General features: G+C 41.1%; 1 protein-coding gene across 3 annotated transcripts in view; it reads right to left on the bottom strand.

Annotated features, from left to right (window-relative positions):
- PTPRG (protein tyrosine phosphatase receptor type G) overlaps positions 1-20,453 on the bottom strand; it is a 715,161-nt gene that overhangs the window by 295,808 nt on the left and 398,900 nt on the right. For all 3 annotated transcript variants that reach the window (XM_081285863.1, XM_081285862.1, XM_081285864.1), the window contains exon 3: positions 9,509-9,688. In XM_081285863.1, coding sequence (XP_081141989.1) covers positions 9,509-9,688 — 180 coding nt within the window. The remainder of the gene's footprint in view (positions 1-9,508; positions 9,689-20,453) is intronic.

Genomic DNA, 20,453 nt, shown 5'->3' with positions numbered 1-20,453 from the left:
GGGTCCCTGGGGGCCTGTTTTGGGGGTATATACTTTGTTCCTGGTGCTATGTCCTGAGCTGCATTCCTCCTTCCGCCATGATGTTGTGCCTTATCTCAGGCCCAGAGCAATGGAGCTGGCCAACTATGAAATGAGACCTCCAAAACGATGAGCCCCAAATAAACTTTCCCTCCTCTAAATGTTCTCATCAGGACTATTGGTGGTAAATTTATGGGTGGTAAAATGAGCTCACTAATATACCCCCCCCCCCCCCCCGCACACACACACAAACTTCATAAACTCAGAGCCTGATCTCCAACATGAGGGAATTAGGAGGGAGTGGGGCTCATGGGAAAGGGATCAGGTCATGAGGGTGGGGTCTCCATGAATGGGATTAGGGCCCTTCACAAGGACCTGAAAGAGGACCTCCCTATTGAAGACACAGAGAGAAGGTGCCCTCTTCACAGCAGGTCCTGACTAGACAGAGTCTACCACTGCCTGGACCTGGGATCTCCAGTCTCCAGAACTCTGAGGATTATTTCTGGTGGAAGCCAACTCACTGAAATGGCATTTTGCTATGGCAGCCTGAACTGACCAGGACGGATGGGGAGAGAGGAGGAGGAGGAGGACACTTGGAGGCAATCACATTCCCAAAGAGCTGAGTATAGTGCCAGGAATCTGGCAGGTATGTGAGCAACGGGGGATCTGTCAACTATTTCTAGAATCAAGCCTGGAACGTGGGTACCGCACAGGGAGTGGATTGTCTAGAACAGGCCCCGGGGGCTAACACGGCTTATGGTAAAATAAAGCAGTAGGATAGAGAAAGCAGAAGAAGATGGGAGCTTCAGGTCAGGTCCTCGTAACCCAGAGGTCAAAAAAATCCACGGTGGCAGCCACCTACAGCGCTCTGGATCCATGACCCCTGAAATGAGAAGTCACATTCTGAGCACAGCTGCACTTCAGGAATCCAGGAGTCGGAATTGGAAACCTAGATTGCACATGGTCCATGTTTTAAGAAAAAATGCATCTTTTGGTACCTCTGCTCTGTAAGACTGGAATAAGACAGCAAGGACTTCACAGATTCCGAAAGAGGATCACAAAGGTGGACACAGGAAGAATACTCAGAAAAACCATTCACACCAATGTCCCAGTCGACAGCCGGAAAACCATTCACACCAATGTCCCAGTCGACAGCCGGCTCCAGGGAAGTGCTGTTTATCAAGTAATTAACCCAGAGAGAGGATCCATGGCTCTCCCCAGATTGTCCCCGGGTCTGGCGACCCCCATAATATAAGGAAGCCATAGGTTCTGCTCAGGAACAAGGGTCAGTGAGGGAGTCAGATTGCTGGGTGAAGACAGAATTGCATTGGTTTCCTTCTATCTCTGAAAGGATGACCTAAGCCCTGGCATTCGGGGCAGTTTTTCACAGGATAATCAGCAAGAGTTGATAACTGAAGTTGGATGTGTGTATATAATGCCGGGCTAAAGCAAATGTTCACACCACAAATCTATGTAAACAGCAGTTGGTGCTAAAATTTAAAAGAAAAATAAATGGGAGGCATGCCAACTGCTCGCTATCTGAACCCCCCCTCCCATTTGCAGCTCTGTTCAGCCAGCAAAGCCTGCGAAACTGGATCTGAACACAGGACCCCAGACCACCCTCTACCATATTGACTTCTGTATTGTCCTGGGGCTCTTGGTGAAAAGGAAGGGCCAGGGTCTGAAAGCCAGGAGGCCTGGGATCTAGTTCCAGTCTCCCACCAAGGCAGGGTCTCACTGAGTTGCTAAGTGCCTCACTAAGTGGCTGAGGCTGGCTTTGTACTTGCAATCCTCCTGCCTCAGCCTCCTGAGCCTCAGGGATAACAGGCCCGTGCCATTGTGCAGACTCAACAAATAGTTACAGAATAATTGCTGAGGAAGACAAGTCAGGAAAATCAGACATAGTTCCTGCCCTCTGAAGGTCAATGGGAATGACAGGCACTGAGGACTAAACAGATCGCAGAAACAAAGGTTCTAGGAAATGGGTATCTAACTCAGGGTATGTCAAGATTTGATAGGAGCTGCCTGATCAGGAGAGCTCCCTGGGGAAATGCTCACAAGAAGGGACCAAGTCAAGGGAGAGAGAGTTTATGCAAAGGTCCTGTGGTAGTGGAAGTGGTGGGAGTAGGACTGAGGAGGAGGAAGCCAGAGTGACTTCTACCCAGAAAGCAGGATGTAGTAAGAGGCAGAGATAGTGAGCCACCTGACTCTATACCAAGAATAATGGGAAGTCATTGATATGGTTATCAAAGAGAAAAGGAAAGAGAGATGAGCAAGATCAGATTAGAGAACTAGGTAGATTCCTATGGCTACGCTATAGAGAAGGTTTGAGAGGAAACCAAAATTGGTCAGTAGAAAACAAACAAAAAAAGGTTCCTGCAGTTATTCAGAAAAGACACTGGACATGCTGTGTTGGAACAACAGACATCCAAGAGATGACAAGCCACAGGATTATCCTAGGTCTCAGTTAACTCACTAGTAAATGTAGCACAGATGAACAACATGGACTTGGTAACCCTCTGACCATGGAGGATATGACAGATAGGAGTCTCGCAGAAGATTCTGCACCATAAAAAAGAAAGGGGATTTCCAAAGTGACCTTGAATTTCAGGGCAAGTGGTTAACTGTGCTTCTGTCTCTGCAGCTACTCTAACCTACAACCTGAATGCAGAGTGTGGGGCCGAGGGGACAAGAAAAAGGAAATGGAGCTTAGCAGACAAGAAACAGAGCTTGCGGTACCTCTCACTCAACAGAAAAGCGGGGAAATCAGTCCTAACTGAATCCCAGGATTCAGATAAGATGAGATAGTTAATAAGCAGAAAGAAACAATGATTTGGGGCTTCTGGAACAAAATAATTTACAAAGTTAAGAGCCAAATCATGCCTAGTATTCCTCAAAAGAATGGACTCCTTTTGTATACCAGAGGAGGACTCTTTATATCAGAGCATTAGAATTATATATAGTAATTGGGTTCATCCTGACAAAATCCTACATGCATGGAATTCAATTCCCATCTCACCTCTCCATCTTGATCACTTTCTTGTACACCACTGATCTTCCCTGTGCCTGAATGTGACCCTAGCCTTCCATCAACCCTTCTGTCCTTTATTTTATTCTAGCTTCCACATAACAAGAGAAAATACTCAACCTTTGAGCTTCTGAGTCTGGTTTATTTAATTTAGCATGATATTCTGTTTCCATTCATTTATCAGCAAATGTCATAATTTTATTCTTTAGGACTGAGTAGAACTCCACTGCATGCGTGTGTGCGCGTGTCTGTGTGTGTCACAATTTCTTAATCCATGAATGGACTTACAAAATTTTAATCTTAAACTTTCTCTTTTGGGCCACCTTGAGCTAAGCAGAGATGACCCAGTGTAATACGCACACAGGGTCAGGGATGCCCAGTACAAATGATGCTGAATCAGAGATTTTTCAAAAAATCCATTTTTGTTTGTGTCCATACGGATTGATGGCTAAGGAGCTTGGCAGCCTGCTTAGCCATCAATCTGTAGCGACACCAACAGAACTTGGAGATAAAAAGAAATGAGGAATTATGAACCCCAAACTGGTCTTTCTTCCATATCCCACATTCATACCAATTAATGGTCATTAAAGAATTGAAGTGGGTTTGGGGATGTTGTCATAAAAATAAAGGTAAGGATTTGGCACAAAGCAAGTTGGAACTCCTAAGGAAATACAGGTGAAGAATCGTCTGTCAACTGAAATGATCCAGGTCCTGGTCAGCCAAGAGGATTATTAGGGTTAAGATAGATCTTAATGAGATGAATGGATAAAGAAACTGTGAGATATATATATATATATATATATATATATATATATATATATATATATATATATATATATAGTATATAATGGAATATTACTCAGCCTTAAAGCTTGAAATTATGGCATTTCCAGGTATATGGATGGAACTGAAGAATAGCATGCTGAGTAAAATAAGCCAATACCAAAAAACCAAAGGCCAAATGTTTTCCCTGATATGTGGATGCTGGTGCATAATGGGGGTGGGTAAGGGAAAAATGGAGGAACTATGGATTGGGCAGAGGGGAGTGAGGGAAGGGGAGGGGAAAGAGAGTGGGAAACATGGTGGTTGAGACTCACATTATTATCCTATGTACATTTATGATGGAATGAATGGTACGACTTAGCATTGTGTACAGAGAAATGAAAAGCTGTGCTCCATTTGTGTACACATAAATAAATAAAAATTCTAAAAAAAACTGCCAGAAACAAAAAAAGATAGTTCTTATTGAAATGAGAATGAATTTAGGGTACTGTCAATACCAAAATCTCTGCTCCATAGATATTATGAATTAAAACAGTTTTCTCAGTTGTAGATGAACATAATACCTTCATTTTATTTATTTATTTATTTATTTTTGTGGTGCCGAGGATCGAACCCAGTGCCTCATTCATGCTAGGCAAGCACCCTACAACTGAGCTACAGCCCCAGCCCTAATACATTTTTTTTTAAAAAACTTTGATTCTTGGGGCTGGGGGTGTAGTTTGGTGGTATAGCCCTTGCCTGGAGTGTGCAAGGCCCTGGGTACCAACCCCCAGTGGGGATTAGAGGCAGGTGGGTGTGGCTGGAGGAGGGGGCATTGGGGGCGTGGCTTTGGGGTCTCTCTTTGTCTCTGGAGAGTGGAGTCTCTCTCTGCTTCCTGATCACCATGTGAGCTGCTTCCCTGCACCACACTCTTCCTCCATGATGTCCTGCCTCCCCTCAAGCCCCGAGGAATGGAGCCTGCTGTCTGTGGACTGAGACCTCTGACACCCTGAGCCCCCAAATAAACTTTTCCTCCTTACACTTGTGCTGTCCAGGTCCTTTACTCACAGTAGTGAAAAAACTGACTAAAACACTTCCTTTCCGATCTCCAGATGGCAAAGGCTCTTGCCTGCAAGTGACATTAGGGTGACCAGGCAGATACGGTGATGGGGTGGGGCTAAGCAACATAACCCATGAATTTGGGAGGGAGCTCATGTATCACGAAGAATGCACCTGAAAACCCAGTTGGGCACCCACTGTGGCAGCCCAGTGCTGACACTCAAGAGCCAGGCTTGGATCGGTGTCTCTGCGAACCTTGGAAGAGAACAGCGACCCTTTGGACTGCACAGAGGCAATAGGTGAGCTCCAGCTCGGGACTGCAGGAACCCGACCATAGAGCAAGTTACAGCATTAGACTCTCACTGCTCCGTGGGGTCTTACCCCTGTGTATGGGCAAAAGGGCAAAGCCACATGTTTCTCTGCCACTCAACCTGGGTCTCACAGTCACGTGGGAAGACAGTGTATAGAAATAACCAGGAGTAAGATTCTGTGTTTCTCCAGCAATTTGTTTGTTCATAAATGTGTGTGTTCTTGTGCTGATACTTTCCCATAAAAGTTCCAAGACCAGGTGAAATAAAGTGAGTGCAGTGCTCTTTGGATGCTCATCTGAATTTTATGAGGAACATACTAGGAAATGGCTCCTGATCCAACTATCTACACCCGTGCTCTTTGCCATCCATCCTTTTTAAATTAGCACCTATTTCTGGAATAGAACTGTGGCCTCTGCACTCCAATAGGAAAGAATGTAGGCTGGGTTAGGGGGAGTGGCTCAGTGAGCACTTGTCTAGCCTGTGTGTGGCACAGGGTTCGATCCTCAGCACCACATAAAAATAAATAAAATAAAATAAAGGAATTGCATCCATCTACAAATAAATTAAAAATAAGAAAACAGAATGTAGGCTAACAAGAAATACAGCAAACCAACAGAATGTGAGGGAAGTACTTCATGGAGAACATTTCCTCTTTATCCTTAGTGCAGAATTTAAGAAAAAGTCGTGGAAAGCCAGGTGTGGTGGCACATATCTATAATCCTAGCAGCTCAGGAGGCTGAGGCAAGAGGATTTCGAGTTCAAGGCCAGTCTCAGCAACTTAGCAAGGCCCTCAGCAACTCAGTGAGACCCTGTCTCTAAATAAAATATAAGAAAGAGCTGGGGATGTGACTCAGTGGTTAAGCGCCACTGGGTTCAGTCCCTGTGTGTGTGTGAGTGTGTATCAAAAAGCACACCTAATAGTTAAAATTTACGGACCATGGTTATTAACACACATCCAAAAAATGCCATCGAAGTCTTCAATTCCGAGCGTTTAGCAAGAAGCTAATGCTAGCAACAGCAAGATCATTTTGAAGTGCTCCTGATGAATGCATTATCTTTTCATCCCTTGAAAATGAAAGAGAGAGAAATAACTTTAGATGAGTACTGGCACAACGGACAGTTAGTTATGGCTCCTTGGGAAGAAATAGAGAGATGCTATCTGTCTTGTAAAGATATTTGAGACAACTTTCGAGAAGTGGGCGAGGTGAAACGAAGTCGCTCTATTGATTCTGCTGGATGGGGATATATAGCAGTCTCGGGGGTGAAGACAGATCTGAACATTAAAACTGTTTTATGGGAAAGTTACTGTCTGTATGTAATAGGCTGCTTTAAATATTAACTTTCTATATTCATATTTTAATATCCAAAGACAGAGTCTATTTTACAGATAAGTGACCTGTAAATTTCCATTACGGAAAAATAAATAAATAAATAAATACTCCCTCTTGAATTTACTTTCTGGAAAGATGAAGTTCACAAAAATACTTGGAGAGGAGAAAAAAAAATCTGTGTTGCTTAAAAATTAATGATTTAAGCAAAAGAAGCATTTTCTATAACAAGGTATGAGAGGCAGATATAAAGTGAATGATTGCAGTCAAGACAAGACCATGTGGCTCCTGTCAGATGTGTTATTTAAAAATTTAAACTTTTAATTTTTCAGGTAATTGTAGATTCATGTGCAGTTGAACTGCCTTGAAATGTCCTCTGCCAGGTAATTAGTTGTATGAAATACCTTGCTCCTACAGCTCTATTTCCTTCACTCATAACATCTTTCAAAACACATAATGATATGTGTGCTTTAAAAAAAAAGACTGCAATTATTCAGGTTGCCTTCATTTAATATATTAAATGAATTCTCGTTTCTCTTAAATACTCGAATATTGATGAGCTAATGTGGCATTTCAAGATATACAGAAGGAAAGCTTCCTAGCCTTCTGCTTATTAAAAAAAAAAAAAAGCAAAAAAAGAACAACAACAACAAAAAAAAAAAACCCACAAGTTGATTTCTGCATCAGACTTTCTAAACGACTGCGAATTGACACTTTGTGAAATGAAGAAAACAATTTCATGTTCTTGTTTTAAATTGCATATAACTGGCTGTCGCTTTATAAAAACCCCTCCTCTAAAGCCATCTCAGAGGATTTATGAGATGGGGGCCTAGGTAGTATGAATTTTCACAGGAATTTCAAGAATTTTCACAGGAATCAGTACAGTAGCAGGGATTTATTCCTGCGGCTCAGCGCTGAGCTTCTGAGCTTGCTGAGACAGATGTGCACGGATCTGGCTAGCTGGGCTTTCAAACCAGAAGCATGCACTCCCAGAGAGGCAGCAAGTTGTGGATCACTTGAGAAAGTCAGCCGAGTGACAGAGATTGATAATCAGCTTCTGGAAGACCAAGGGTCATGAATCAACTTCCACTGAGTGAACCCTATGCACGTCTCAAACCTTTCATTGGTGATACCCAGCTGTCAGTGAAACGTGCTATCTTTGCAGAAGGCTGTCAAGTGTGGTAAGTCAAGTAGAAAACCACATCAGAGAGCCTAGCGCATTCCACTGACAGGCCCCCAGAATGGGCCACTGAGGTGGCTCGGAGCTCTGAGCTCTGATCACACCCATTGTGGCAAAGCTCTCCTCCGCTATGATCAGATGGTCAAAGAGGAGTGTTCCCACTGCAGTTCTTCAAGGGACAGCTACATCTGACATATAAGCCAGGAGCACGGGTAGATGCTGTGAAATCTAATGATAAGCACACAGCCCAGGCTGAGGAGCAGAGGTGAATGGATGACAGGTGGGTACGGCAAACACTGCAGGTACACAAAGTTTTTCCATAGCAGCTACTGAAACAGATGAATGAAGGTAGAGGAGAGGGTAGCCAGCTGGTAGATGGGAAGAACTGTTTATGAAAAAGCCCAAACTCAGGAATCACTGTTCTGAATGGGAAGCAATTCTACGAACAAGCCAGGCTACGGTCCATGAACGATCTCAGGCCATGGCAGGCACACAGGAAGAAAATGGATCCCCCAAGCTGCATGGGCAGCCAGCCAGGTTAAGAGAAAAGTCAGCTCTGGGGCTCACACAACATGCTTCAAACCAAAGGGTTGAAAGTGAAGTCATTTTAGCCCAGCATGGGGCCTCAGGCTGTCCAGGATTTAAAAGGGATTGCTCAGAGTGGTTCAAGTACAGGGAAAGGAAGAAAAGGAGGAAAAGAGAATGTGTTTTAATGGGTTAAAGTTGTAAGAAGTGAAATAAGAAGATGTAGAAAATATCTTTAGCCATCAATGTAACCCCAGGCAGCAGAAAGCAGGAGTATAATATCACATCTCAGTGTTTATTTTCAGATCGGACACTGGGGACACAGCGACTTACAGGGAAATCCTGAAGCTGAGAGCTACCCAACACTAATGAGCGGGGAGGCCACTCTCCACATTAACCATGGTAAAAAGATGATGACACCTACTCACAGATCCCCAAAGGCCAAGGCGGAGAGGTAAAAAGAAAGTGGAGGGATTGAACCACACAGAAAACACACCAAGGGAGGAGAAGTTCACCCACGCTTTCATAAGAAATGTTAACAAAGCCAAACCTCAAAGAAAATCATTTTATTTCCATCTGCACATAGGGCCCAGTGCTATCCGACATAACTGTCTCTATATGCAATACAATACCAGTTGCTAAATGCGGCTGCTGAGCTTTGGAAATGTGCCCAGTACAACCAAGGGGCTGGATTTCCATCTTATTTAATTCTTAATTAAAACTTGAATTTAAATAGCCACATGTGGCCAGGAGCTACCATACTGGATAGGTATTGGAAAGATCATACTATGTACCTTACATGTTTTAACTCGTTGAGTCATTACAATGCTATGAGGGTGAAACAATGTCATTGTCCAAATATATATATATATATATATATATATATATATATATATATATATATATGTTTTTTTTTTCCTTTGTGTGGGAGGGTACCAAGGATTGAACTTAGGAGCACTGGGCCACTGAGCCACAACCCCAGCCCTATTTTATATTTTATTTAGAAACAGATGCTTAGTGCCTTGCTTTTGCTGAGGCTGGCTTTGAACTAGCGATCCTCCTGCCTCAGCCTCTCATGCAGCTGGGATTACAAGTGTGTGCCACCACGCCCAGCCACATTTCATATATTTTTGATAAAATTGAAGCTCAGAGTGGCTGTGCTCTTTGCCCAAAGTCACATGATTAATTTAGGCTCCATATGGCAATGTGCACTATTTAAGAGCAAATTCTGGGAAAGGTAAACACAAGCGATTACAAAATATTTCCTGTTGATCCACAGACAAGTAAAGATGCCTACCTGTTTTCCCTGTGTTTTTCATCCACGTTTTGTTAGAAGATTCATTGTCAAAACCATCGAGTTGTAGCTCCTGGTATTCTTCACCAACACGTGCATGATGGTCTAAGATGTCTATTGGGGACTGGTGACGACCCCCACAGCTGACGCTGGACGTGACCCAGTGCTCAGGACCATAGGCACCTGTCGAAAGAAAGCAACTTCAATCTCCGGGGCTCAAGGATCAGAGATGGAATGAATAAGACTCAGGAAGATGGACCCCACATCTACCAAACTACATTTTCCAACACATGCCAACTCTAAAGAGGTCATATTGTGCAGTATTACACGTTATAGGTTGATGCCATTGGTTTGATTTCAGAAAAGATGAAAAAAAAAAAGAAAAGATATATGACCCAAGATAGTTTAGCTTCTTGATATGCAATCAAAACATTTGCTATGTTTAAAAAAAAAAACTTTAATATCTTTATTTGTTTTAATGTGTTACTGAGAATTGAACTCAGTACCTCACATGTGCTAGGCAAGTGCTCTATCACTGAATTACAACCCCTGCTAACTTAACCTGTAATCAGATTCAGGGAGTTGCACAGAAGGGCTGTCAAGAGTTGTTCACGTTTTTGACAATTTTGAAACAAGTTTCTTAAAATAAGCAGAGTGTTCATTCACAAGGAACTGACTTAATCAACTTAGCATGTTTTGTTGATGTGAACAGTATCCGAACCACAATTTTTTTCTAACAACACCAAAGTCTGTAAACAGAGAAAGGAAAGGGAAAAAAAATCAAAATTAAAAGTCACAGAAACGCACGCCTGTAATCCCAGCGGCTCAGGAGCCCAAAGCAGAAGGATTGCAAGTTCAAAGCCAGCCTTGGCAACTGAGTGAGGCCATAAGCAAATCAGTGAGATCCTGTCTCTAAATACAAAAAAGGGTTGGGGGTGTGGCTTAGTGGTTAAGTGCACCTTGCTTCAATCCCTGGCACTCAAAAATAACTAACTGACTAACTAAATAAATAAAGTAAGTCACAGAAAACTAGATGAGATTTATTAGAAATGATAAAAACAATAAGGCAGGCTTTTCTTTTGGTGAATTGTGACAGATTTCCCAGTTTCATTAGTTTGTGGTCTGAGATGTTAAACTATTCTTTTTCTCCAAACCTCTCTCTCTTCAGAGAGGGAAGTATGAGATTGCCTTCAGATTGGATTCAGGGCTCATAGAAATAATAGACACCTGGGGAAACCATATGCCATAAAAATAAAGAGGTACAATTATACAGCATGATTCTTATAGGTCCCAATCCAACGCGAACACAGAAAAACCCCTATATTTTCTTCTCTGCCCTATTTGGAAATGAAATGTTGTGGGGTCAATGTCTGTTAAGTGGATAATGAGCTCTTAGGATTTTCTGCATTCTACTTTTAACCTTGTCAATATAACAAAGCAGGGAAAGACACAATCTTTGCTAAAGAGATTAGGAAGAATCTCCTTTTGAGAATGAGACATAGAGTAAGTCTAAACTGGACAACTTTAGGTAGATAAAACCCAAGGTTTTCAGATAAGAATGTTGAGTATATGTAAATACACATGCTAATATATGTAAACATGCAGACACTCATAGAAATGTCTTCACAGATCAGACAGAAGAGGAGAAGAGCCAGGGGACCAACTCGTTCATCCACTGGTATTTCTGTACATTAGTACACATCCAAGCTTGTGCAAAGGAAGATACAGGTCTTGCTACTTGAAAATTTCCCCTAATTGTCATCCCAAACAGTAAGAAAAAAAAACACATATAAAGAACATCCCCTGGGGATGGCAAAGATGGGCGATCTTGGGACACTTGTAAGTCATTTGCAAATGCCATAATACTTCTTGGAATAAGTCAACTTTCCTTACGGTAGCACTCCAACTAAACTAGGAAACATCATGAGCATTTTATTCCTGCTGTATCACCTCTTGCTGGAATTTCCAAGAAGGTGAAGCACAGACTGTGCATTTCCATATCTTACCCAAACTTCACTTTCACCTTACACACACACACACACACACACACACACACACACACACACATACTTTTCTGTCTTCTTTTTGTTGTTTTGAAGTACTGAGGATTGAGCTCAGGGTCTTACCCATGCTACACAAGTACTCTACCAGTGAACTACATTTCCAGCCCCATGCATCTGTATAGTTTAAGAAAAAGGTGGGGTGAGAGAATGTGAAGATGGCCTCCAATTACAGGGACAAGTTTAAATTTTCTTCCACATGTCCAAAGACTAAACAAATGAAAACCAATCAAACAAGGTGACAGAAATACAAATTTTAGTTACTATAACTGGGCCTGTACGTCTAAAACATGGGAACTCATTTGTTAATATTGTATGTGTGTATAATGTGTGGTGTATATATACACAATGGAATATTACTCAGCCACCAAGAAGAATGAAATTCTGCTTTTGCCTGTAAACGGATGCATTTGAAAGCTATCATGCAAAATGAAATAAGCCAATCCCCAAAAACCAAAGGTCAAATGTTCTCTCTGATATGTGAATGCTAACACATGATAAGGGGGGAGGGATAAAAGTTCATCGGATTAAGACAAGTGGGAATGAAGGGAAGGGAAAGGGGAATGGAAATAGGAAAGACAGTAGAATGAATCTGATATAACTTTCCTAGGTTCATACATGAAAACACCCAGTAAAAGTCCACATCATGTGCAACCCCAAGAGTGGGATACTAGTGAGAATAACATATACTCACTGTTTGTATAAATATGCCAACATTGACTCTACTGGCATGTACAACTAAAAAGAATAAATAAATAATGCCTTACAGGAATTTACTACTACAATAAAATCACACTAAATGAGGAATAAAGGAACAGAAGATAGTAAAATACACCCAAACACATACGACTCCAAAGGAATAATAAATGCAAGTCATCCTTTACAAAAACACAGATACCTGATAATGATCCTACCGCCAACAACAACAATAATCTGCAGTATCAGAAAGGACTTCCATTCATGCCATTTCTCATAACCTTCCAGATATGAGTGAGATATAATTTAGCGCTCTATAAAAGTATAATCAGGGCTTGGACTCGTGGGGTTCATTTATTCAGTGGTAACAATCTGAAGGTTTAAGCTGACGCCATGCTTACTTTCACACTTGCACCAATAGACGTTCAAGTGCAATTTTAATTGAAACTGATCTTCCACTTCAGATTTTAAATTAATTCTTCTTTGGAGCGCGTCATGCTCCAGACACTCTTGCCTTGCAAAAACCCCTATGTCATTAGTGGAGGAAATAGAAGCCGTTTCTCCAAGCTTGCAGATATTGATTACCTATTCTCACATCCAAGCACTACCACCATTGCACACTGTATAAATCTCTCTGTTGTTAAGACACTTTATAAAGGGCTGAGAATTACATCATTAATCATTTGCACTTGCGCGGAGACTCCTAGTATTGAATGCTTTGTTTTTGAGAACTTTGAATAAATGTTTCTAAGTAAAAAACAGGACACTAAATAAAGACTGTGGTTAGCTGAAACCTAGGAGTAGGGATGGGGGACCAAAAAAAAAAAAAAATCCCCAGCAAGAAGCCTTCCTTCCTTAGGTATGATGTTATCCATCTAAAATAGAAGTCATTTACACTTTAGTTTCCTCTTACTAGCTTTCTTAGAATGCAGGATATCTGCATATTGGCAGCTCATCTCATTCTGAACAGCTAACCAACTCTGACATCACTACCTGATACACAAGCCTACACTCTGAGAGAGGAAAAGGGGAGGGCAGAGGTAGGACCTTCGAGGCAGTTTGCGAATGCTGAAAGCCATTTCCCATCCACCTGTTACAAATCTTGTAAGAATGAGCCAGTGCAGTAGCACACTCCTGTAATCCCAGAGACTCAGGAGGCTGAGGAATAAAAGTTCGAGGCTGGCTTCAGCAACTTAGTAAGACCCTAAGCAACTTAATGAGGTCCTGTTTCAAAATATAAGTGCCCCTGGGTTCAATCCCCAGTATCCAAAAATCAAAAAATCAAAAAAAAATCAAAAAATAAACCTTGCAGGAATGAGATCTGGATACAGACATTCTGCCAACCGTTCAATACCAGGGGAATCTAACAAGGCTTCATATTCAACAAATGATGAGAAATATTCCTTTGATCTCAGGGTAAATGTCCTTTTCTCGGGGACACAGAGAACAGAGGGGTGGTATGCGATCCTGGCATAGACGTGTGGGTTTCCTATGAGCCTAGTTATATCATCGTTGCAATTTAGTGTTTATTATACACTAATAAATATATGTACAAAATATATGTCTTGCCCACTAGAGGGAAATTCTGTGAGAAGTGGTTCCTTTAATATTTTGTTCAATTTGGTCTCAATGCCTGACACAGGGTCTTCCACATAGTAAGGCCCTAAAACAATTTATAAAACATGAATGATAATTACAGGAGGAGATCAAAGAGTGGCCGAGCTCTGTCTTCTAATTGCACTACGGAAACCTCTTTGTGCGTGATTTGGTGTTAATTTTACCCATCTCTCTGAGGACACGTCACTGAAGAAAATGCAACTTTTTTTTCACTATTACAGGGAGTCAGAACATTATCTGAGGAGATGGGATACACGTATCCAAATCTATGTGCAAATTTAATAATTTGCACAAGGGTGACTTATTATTTTCTTCTTTATTTAGTTTGCAACATTTTTGTAGAACATAGTCATGTTTCAACTTCTCTTATTTCATGTATTCTTTCAAAGACTTCTCTCATCAAAGAAGGTCAACTGAGGAGGAAATTTAGTCTTATTAACCAATCCATCAGTGTTTCCATTCCAACACTGATTGGATGGTTGCATAGTACCAGGCATGGTCCTGAGAAATGGGTTTAGAGAACAGGGCTACCCCAGATTCCTTAGGTTCCTTTGGTCAACTTAAGCCTTCTGTGGCTTAGGCCCCTTATCTGTACAGAGGGTGCTTGTGTGTGCAGATTACACAAGATAATCATGTAAGTCAAGTTCATATGCAGTATCACTCAACAAAATGTCACCAAGTGGTTGCTCTTTATTGCTGGGTTACAAAATATACTGCAGGCTGTATTCCATAGAAGAAATGGAAATGCAGTCCAACCAAGGGCTCCCGAGGTGGATGCAGGTATTTTGGGGTATACAAAGAAAGAGGAGGGGCCTCACCTCCCACAGTGGGAACAAGCAGAAAAGGGACATTTGAATGATATTACTTCCAGTGCACCCAGGTTTACAAAGCTCAGGTCATTTAATTCAAGGATTTCCCACTTGGGGAGAGGCCGCTTGATTCCACTGGGAAATGGAGCTGAATCCCAGCTTCAGCTAGTTAGTGACTTGCTTGCAAAGATTTAAGCAGGAAAAGATAAATACAGTAACTTCATTCAAATGCAGCAGCCTGACTAATTAATGTCAGCTCAACTAAAGGTAAAGGAAGACATCACTGACGAGACCATGATGCTAGTGTGGCCGTCCTCATGGGATATGCTAACCTGGGTGGTACTCTTTCCAAAAGTCCATAGACCCCCTCAATCACAAGGAGTACACATGATAAACCGAAAGTGAGGAACAATGCACAAAACAATTCACCATCCCTCCTCAAAAACATCAAGAACATGGGAAACATGGAAAGAGTAAATCCCTGTCCCAGAACAGAGAAGAACAAGGAGTTGTAATCATAAATACAATGTGTTGTTCAAGATTGAAGGGTCAAACCAAAAATGGGAATTAATGGAAAAACTCATGAGCTCTGAATGAAGTTTGAAATTCAGTTAATAAAACACCAGTGTTGATTTCCCAGTCGATCTCGGACCAAAGGTTATTTTTAGTGGCTATTCTGCAAACAAAATGAAAAACTACTTTTGAAATCGTCCACAGGTACTAGGCTTGTAGCTCAATGGTAGAGTGTTTCCTTAACATATGTGAGGTACTGAGTTCCATCCTCACCACCACATAAAAACAAAGGTATTGTGTCCATCTAGAACTAAAAAAATGATATTAGAAAGAAAAAAAAAAGAAATTGCACAGAGACTGGTGCAGTGGTGCACCCCTGTAATCCCAGTGGCTCGGGAGGCTGAGGCAGGATGATGGCGAGTTCAATGCCAGCCTCAGCAACAGCGAGGCCCTAAACAACTTAGTGAGACCCTGTCTCTAAAGAAAATACAAAATAGGGCTGGGGATGGGGCTCAGTGGTCAAGTATCCCTGAGATCAATCCCAGGTACCCCACCCCACCCCCTGCCAAAATAAATAAATAAATAAATAAATAAATAAATAAAAGAAAAAAATTGAACAGAGGCCAAGTACGTTTTTTAAAATGACTTAAAATTTAATATGCCTATTTGATTGCATTTGCTAGTATGAATTTGTGACTGTGTCTAGGGCATAACAGGTGGGGGATAAAAAAGAGATGATATCACAGCACCTTTCCTGCAGGAAGGGAATTTGCACAGAGAAAGATGGAAGGGAGGAAAAAAAATTAAAAAAAAATTTTAAAACCCACTGAGCTAGAGAAAAAAAATCCACTGAGCTGGTAGGTGATATTTCATTATTTAAGGTTATATAAAATTGTATAATATATAAAGTTGGAGAAATTCACCTTTAAAAATTGTAGTTAAGAAACAACATTATGAGCTTAATTTATGGCTCATTTGTGCCTTAAAATAACCCACTTTTCCTCCTCGGTGTGCCATTAACAAGTCACTGTGGTTTTTCTCATTTTGAGAAGCTACAATTTAGTTGACTAGCATCAGAAAGACATATTTCTATAGTATGGAGCATAAATCATGCAATTGAAGATTAATTCCAACTGGCCTCTTTAAGGCAGACACAATTCTCTATGCAGAAATAATAGCAAATACTATAAATCTAGGCTCATGTCTGAGAGTCAATTTGATACTCAATGTTTTATTTTTTCCTTAGGCAGATTCAGCCCAAGGAATCTGGTTGCCATGTATGAGAGAAGCATCTAAATTTTGTTCCACCTCCACCTCTACCCATACCCTGAAGCATTCCTAAAAGTGCAGATAAAAACAGAAGCTGGGTGCACACCTATAATCCCAGCGGCTTGGGCGGCCGAGGCAGGAGGATCTCAAGTTAAACAGCCTCAGCAAAACAAAGTGTTAAGCAAATCAATTAGGCCCTGTTTCTAAATAAAATACAAAATAGGGCTGGGGGCATGGCTCAGTGGTTGAGCGCCCCTGAGTTCAATCCCAGGTACAAAATTTTTTTTTTAAAAAAGTCAGCAACAAGAGTTTTGTAAAATTTAAGAAAAAGTATTTTTTGAGCATATTAATCACATCTTTGTCTAAGACCAAGGAATTTCAAATACCCACCTATGATTTGTATTCCAAACAATACTTTCTTTAAATACATAAGAGGTATTTTGCTGAAAATAAGCATGCATCTTGAATTTGTTTTACCATAACACATCCAAATAATGGTTTCTATTCACTAATGAAAAGCCATTAAAAATAATTAATTCTGTCCAAATCTAATTAAAAACAAAACTAATATACATGTTATCTGCTGTTTCTAGTCAAATATGCTTATCGATGCCCCCCTCAGGGAACTTTTATTAAAAATAGTACCTGGATCTAGGCTTATTACTCTGCATCCTGGAATCTACTTTTAACCAACATCAACAATCCAAAAAATATGTGCATTCATTTTTTACCTAGCATTATAAGTAATGCTTTTTCTCCCAATCTAGTATACATCTTTAAACTATTCCATTTTTTAATTAAACTCCTTTATGGGATTTAGCTTACAATTCCTTTGCATATTGTAGTACTGGTAGGTTAATTTCCTTTATGCATTTATTGTTATACAAATGAAAAATGGGAAAAGCACTAAAACATGTTCCTGTTACTCTCCACTGTTTTTTTACTTTATTAATGTATGATTATGAAGTTGTTCAACTTTGTTTATAGGAATATTGTTAATTGTTGAATCAATTAACAAAATCTACAGTGACCCCAGATAACAAATCACAGTTTCCAAAATTTGAGGTTCTGAAATTACAGGTATGAAAACTTAATTCTTCCATTCCACATCAATGGTGCGCTTTGAGGAAACTACTGATAACTACCCATAATACCAGAAATACCAGCAGACAATAGCACCAGAAATGAGAGCTCCTTTCTTCATTTTTTACCACCATTATCTGTCTAATTTCCCAGGGTACCTATTTGAGGGCTGGATGTTAAAAGTAATTTCAGGTAAAATTTTATATAGGACCATCAAATTTGACAACTTCCACATTCGACTCCTCTCTCTCTACAGAGTTAAAATAGGAATGGAAAAAGCAAATGCAGGACCTGGCTGTCGCCAACTGCCCCTCTTCACCTTTGACAGGTGTGTGTCAGCTTTTGGGGGCTGTGACCAAAATATATAACAAGAACCAAGAGAAGGGGAAAGTTTATTTTGGTTCAGGGTTGCAGAGGTTCAGTCCATGGACATCTGACTCCATTGCTCTGGGACAAAGATAAGGCAGAACATCATGTGGAGGGGCGTGGCAAAGGAACACTTCATGGCATCCAAGAAGCAGGGGGAGACGCACCTTCTCCAGCTACAATCCATCTGCCTATAGTTACCCCCCAGTCAGTCCATTCAAACTAGGATGGACGGATCAGGTTACAGCTTTCAGATTCTAATCATTTCACATGAATAATTCTGCATTAACCCAGGAGCTTTGGGGAGACACCACATATCCTAACCCTAATATTAGGCACTGCTAACAGATCTAGTTTTCAAGGATCCTAGGATAGGTGAGTCATCTAGAGATAGCCTGTGAGTCACAGCTATGTGTCACCCTTGAACTAGGATCCGAGTTGCTATCTTCTTTGCCTAGTGCTCTTTTCACCATACTGTGTGACTTTCCTAGTTACATAGTCCTTAAAATCAGGGCAGGGAATGTGGGGGGGTGGGTCGGGGGGAGGAGGGCAGGAGGGGGGGGGTGTCCCAGGTTCTAATCGTAAGGCTTTCTGGATTCTATTTTGCTATTTTGAAAAATGAGGATATCTTAAAGATAGGTCAGTTGAAAGGTTGAAGCCACCAGGAGCCTATGTGGAGGCTCCATATGAGTTGATTACCTGGGTAGATGAGAGTAGTAAAACTTGCACCATGAACATGCCTGCAATTCATACACCCAAAGACTCTCGGTTCTTCCAAGTCATAGTCTGAAAGCATGCACTATCAGATCCATCTCAGACAAATAGATGTAACTTCAAATTGCATCCATCCTGCATCCAAATATTTAATGAAAGTTCCTACCAAGCACTGGGAATATAGCTCAGTTGGTAGAGTGTTTGCCTCGCATGCAGAAGGGCCTGGGCTCAATCCCCAGAACCAAAAAAATAAATAAATTTTAAAAAAATCCTACCATTAATTCAGACCATTTATTCACTCAAAATTTAACTACTATGGTTTCAAGTTGGGGCGCCTTTACTGTTACATCTTCCAGTTGCAACATGAAATTGGTTAAAATAAGCCTCTGAGTTACTAACAGGGTCATCACATGTTTTACTGTCCCAATGCCAAACATATTATATTTTTGTATAAAATGGAGCTAAGCAAATTCCAGATCTAAAGCTTTCAACTTTCAAGGGAGGTACACCTTCAGGAATCCTTGCCTTGTATCTGACAACAGAACTAATTTTTTAAAAATTCTAATTATCTATACAAGCCATAACAATAACAATCACCCACATACAAAGTCATAGAGCATAGAGAAAAGAGCAACAGTCAAAGATGCTAGTAACTAGAGTTCATCTTCAACAGTGGCAAGTGAGTTTTGACTAACTCGTTGGCTCTCAATGTCTCCCAGATTGTAGGATTCCTTCACCATGAGGGCCACAATACACTAGCAATGCCTGTCGTGGCTACCAAGGGACAGGTGGGGACAGCATGTCACACAATTGCTCTTTCCCCTCAGGTTTCAATTCTGGAGAGTGCAGTTGACAGTGGAAGGAGTCAAGTTCAATAATGATTCAGTTTCTTTATATGTAAATTACAAGGTTACATCACCTCATCTCCAAAACTCCTGAGAGTTCCCAATTTTATAAAAGCATTTCCAGTAACACCAGAAGAATCAATCAGGCATGTAAGATATTTGTGGATAGTCTCCAGTCAATCTCCAAACCCCGCCACTGCTTCTTCTTTCTTTCTTAAAAGTTAACTGCAAAGATATGATGAGTATTAAATAATTATATCGAAAGCTTAGCCAATAGTGCTTAGCATACAGTAAATGCTCAATGAACAGGTTTCTCTATATTTTCCTCTAGGATAACCACTTCTAAACCTTTATGTCTGAAAGACATGACCCTGACCCATCTCCACTATAGCATTTGGCAATTAGCAGAATATCATCCTTCTTGATGGGAGACTGAGCCACGAAAGTGCATTAGCATGGGCCCAACCCTATGGGGGTACAATATCATGTCCATACAGTGTATGGTATCCATTGGGATTTCCCTGCTCAGAGAAACTACTTTGGTCTGGTATTATTCACAAGGCAGTGAGAACTTTCAGAGTCTGTGGGAGGAAATTACTTTCCAGGAGGTACATAAAGAAGAATGGGCAGTGAAATCAATGCAAGAAAAATTAGAAGGCAAAGTGATTGGGTTAGGAGAGTCACAACACAATCAGTGAATTCATCCACTGGTGGAGTAACTGGGTGGTAACTGCAGGAAGGCAGGGTGTGGCTAGAGGAGACAGGTCACTGGGGGTGTGCCTTTGGGGTATATATTTTGTCTCTGGTGAGCAGATCTGCAGATTGATACCCCTCCTTCTCTGCTTCCCGGTGGCATGTCCTGAGGTGCATTCCTTCTGCTATGATATTCTGCCTCACCTAGGGCCCAGAGCAATGGAGTTGGCCATCTATGGACCGAGACCATTGAAACCATGAGAACTAAATAAACTTTTTCCTC

This window comes from Spermophilus citellus, assembly GCF_964194105.1.
Source record: "Spermophilus citellus genome assembly, chromosome: 3".
Lineage (NCBI taxonomy): Eukaryota > Metazoa > Chordata > Mammalia > Rodentia > Sciuridae > Spermophilus > Spermophilus citellus.
This window is presented reverse-complemented; position numbering and strand designations above follow the sequence as displayed.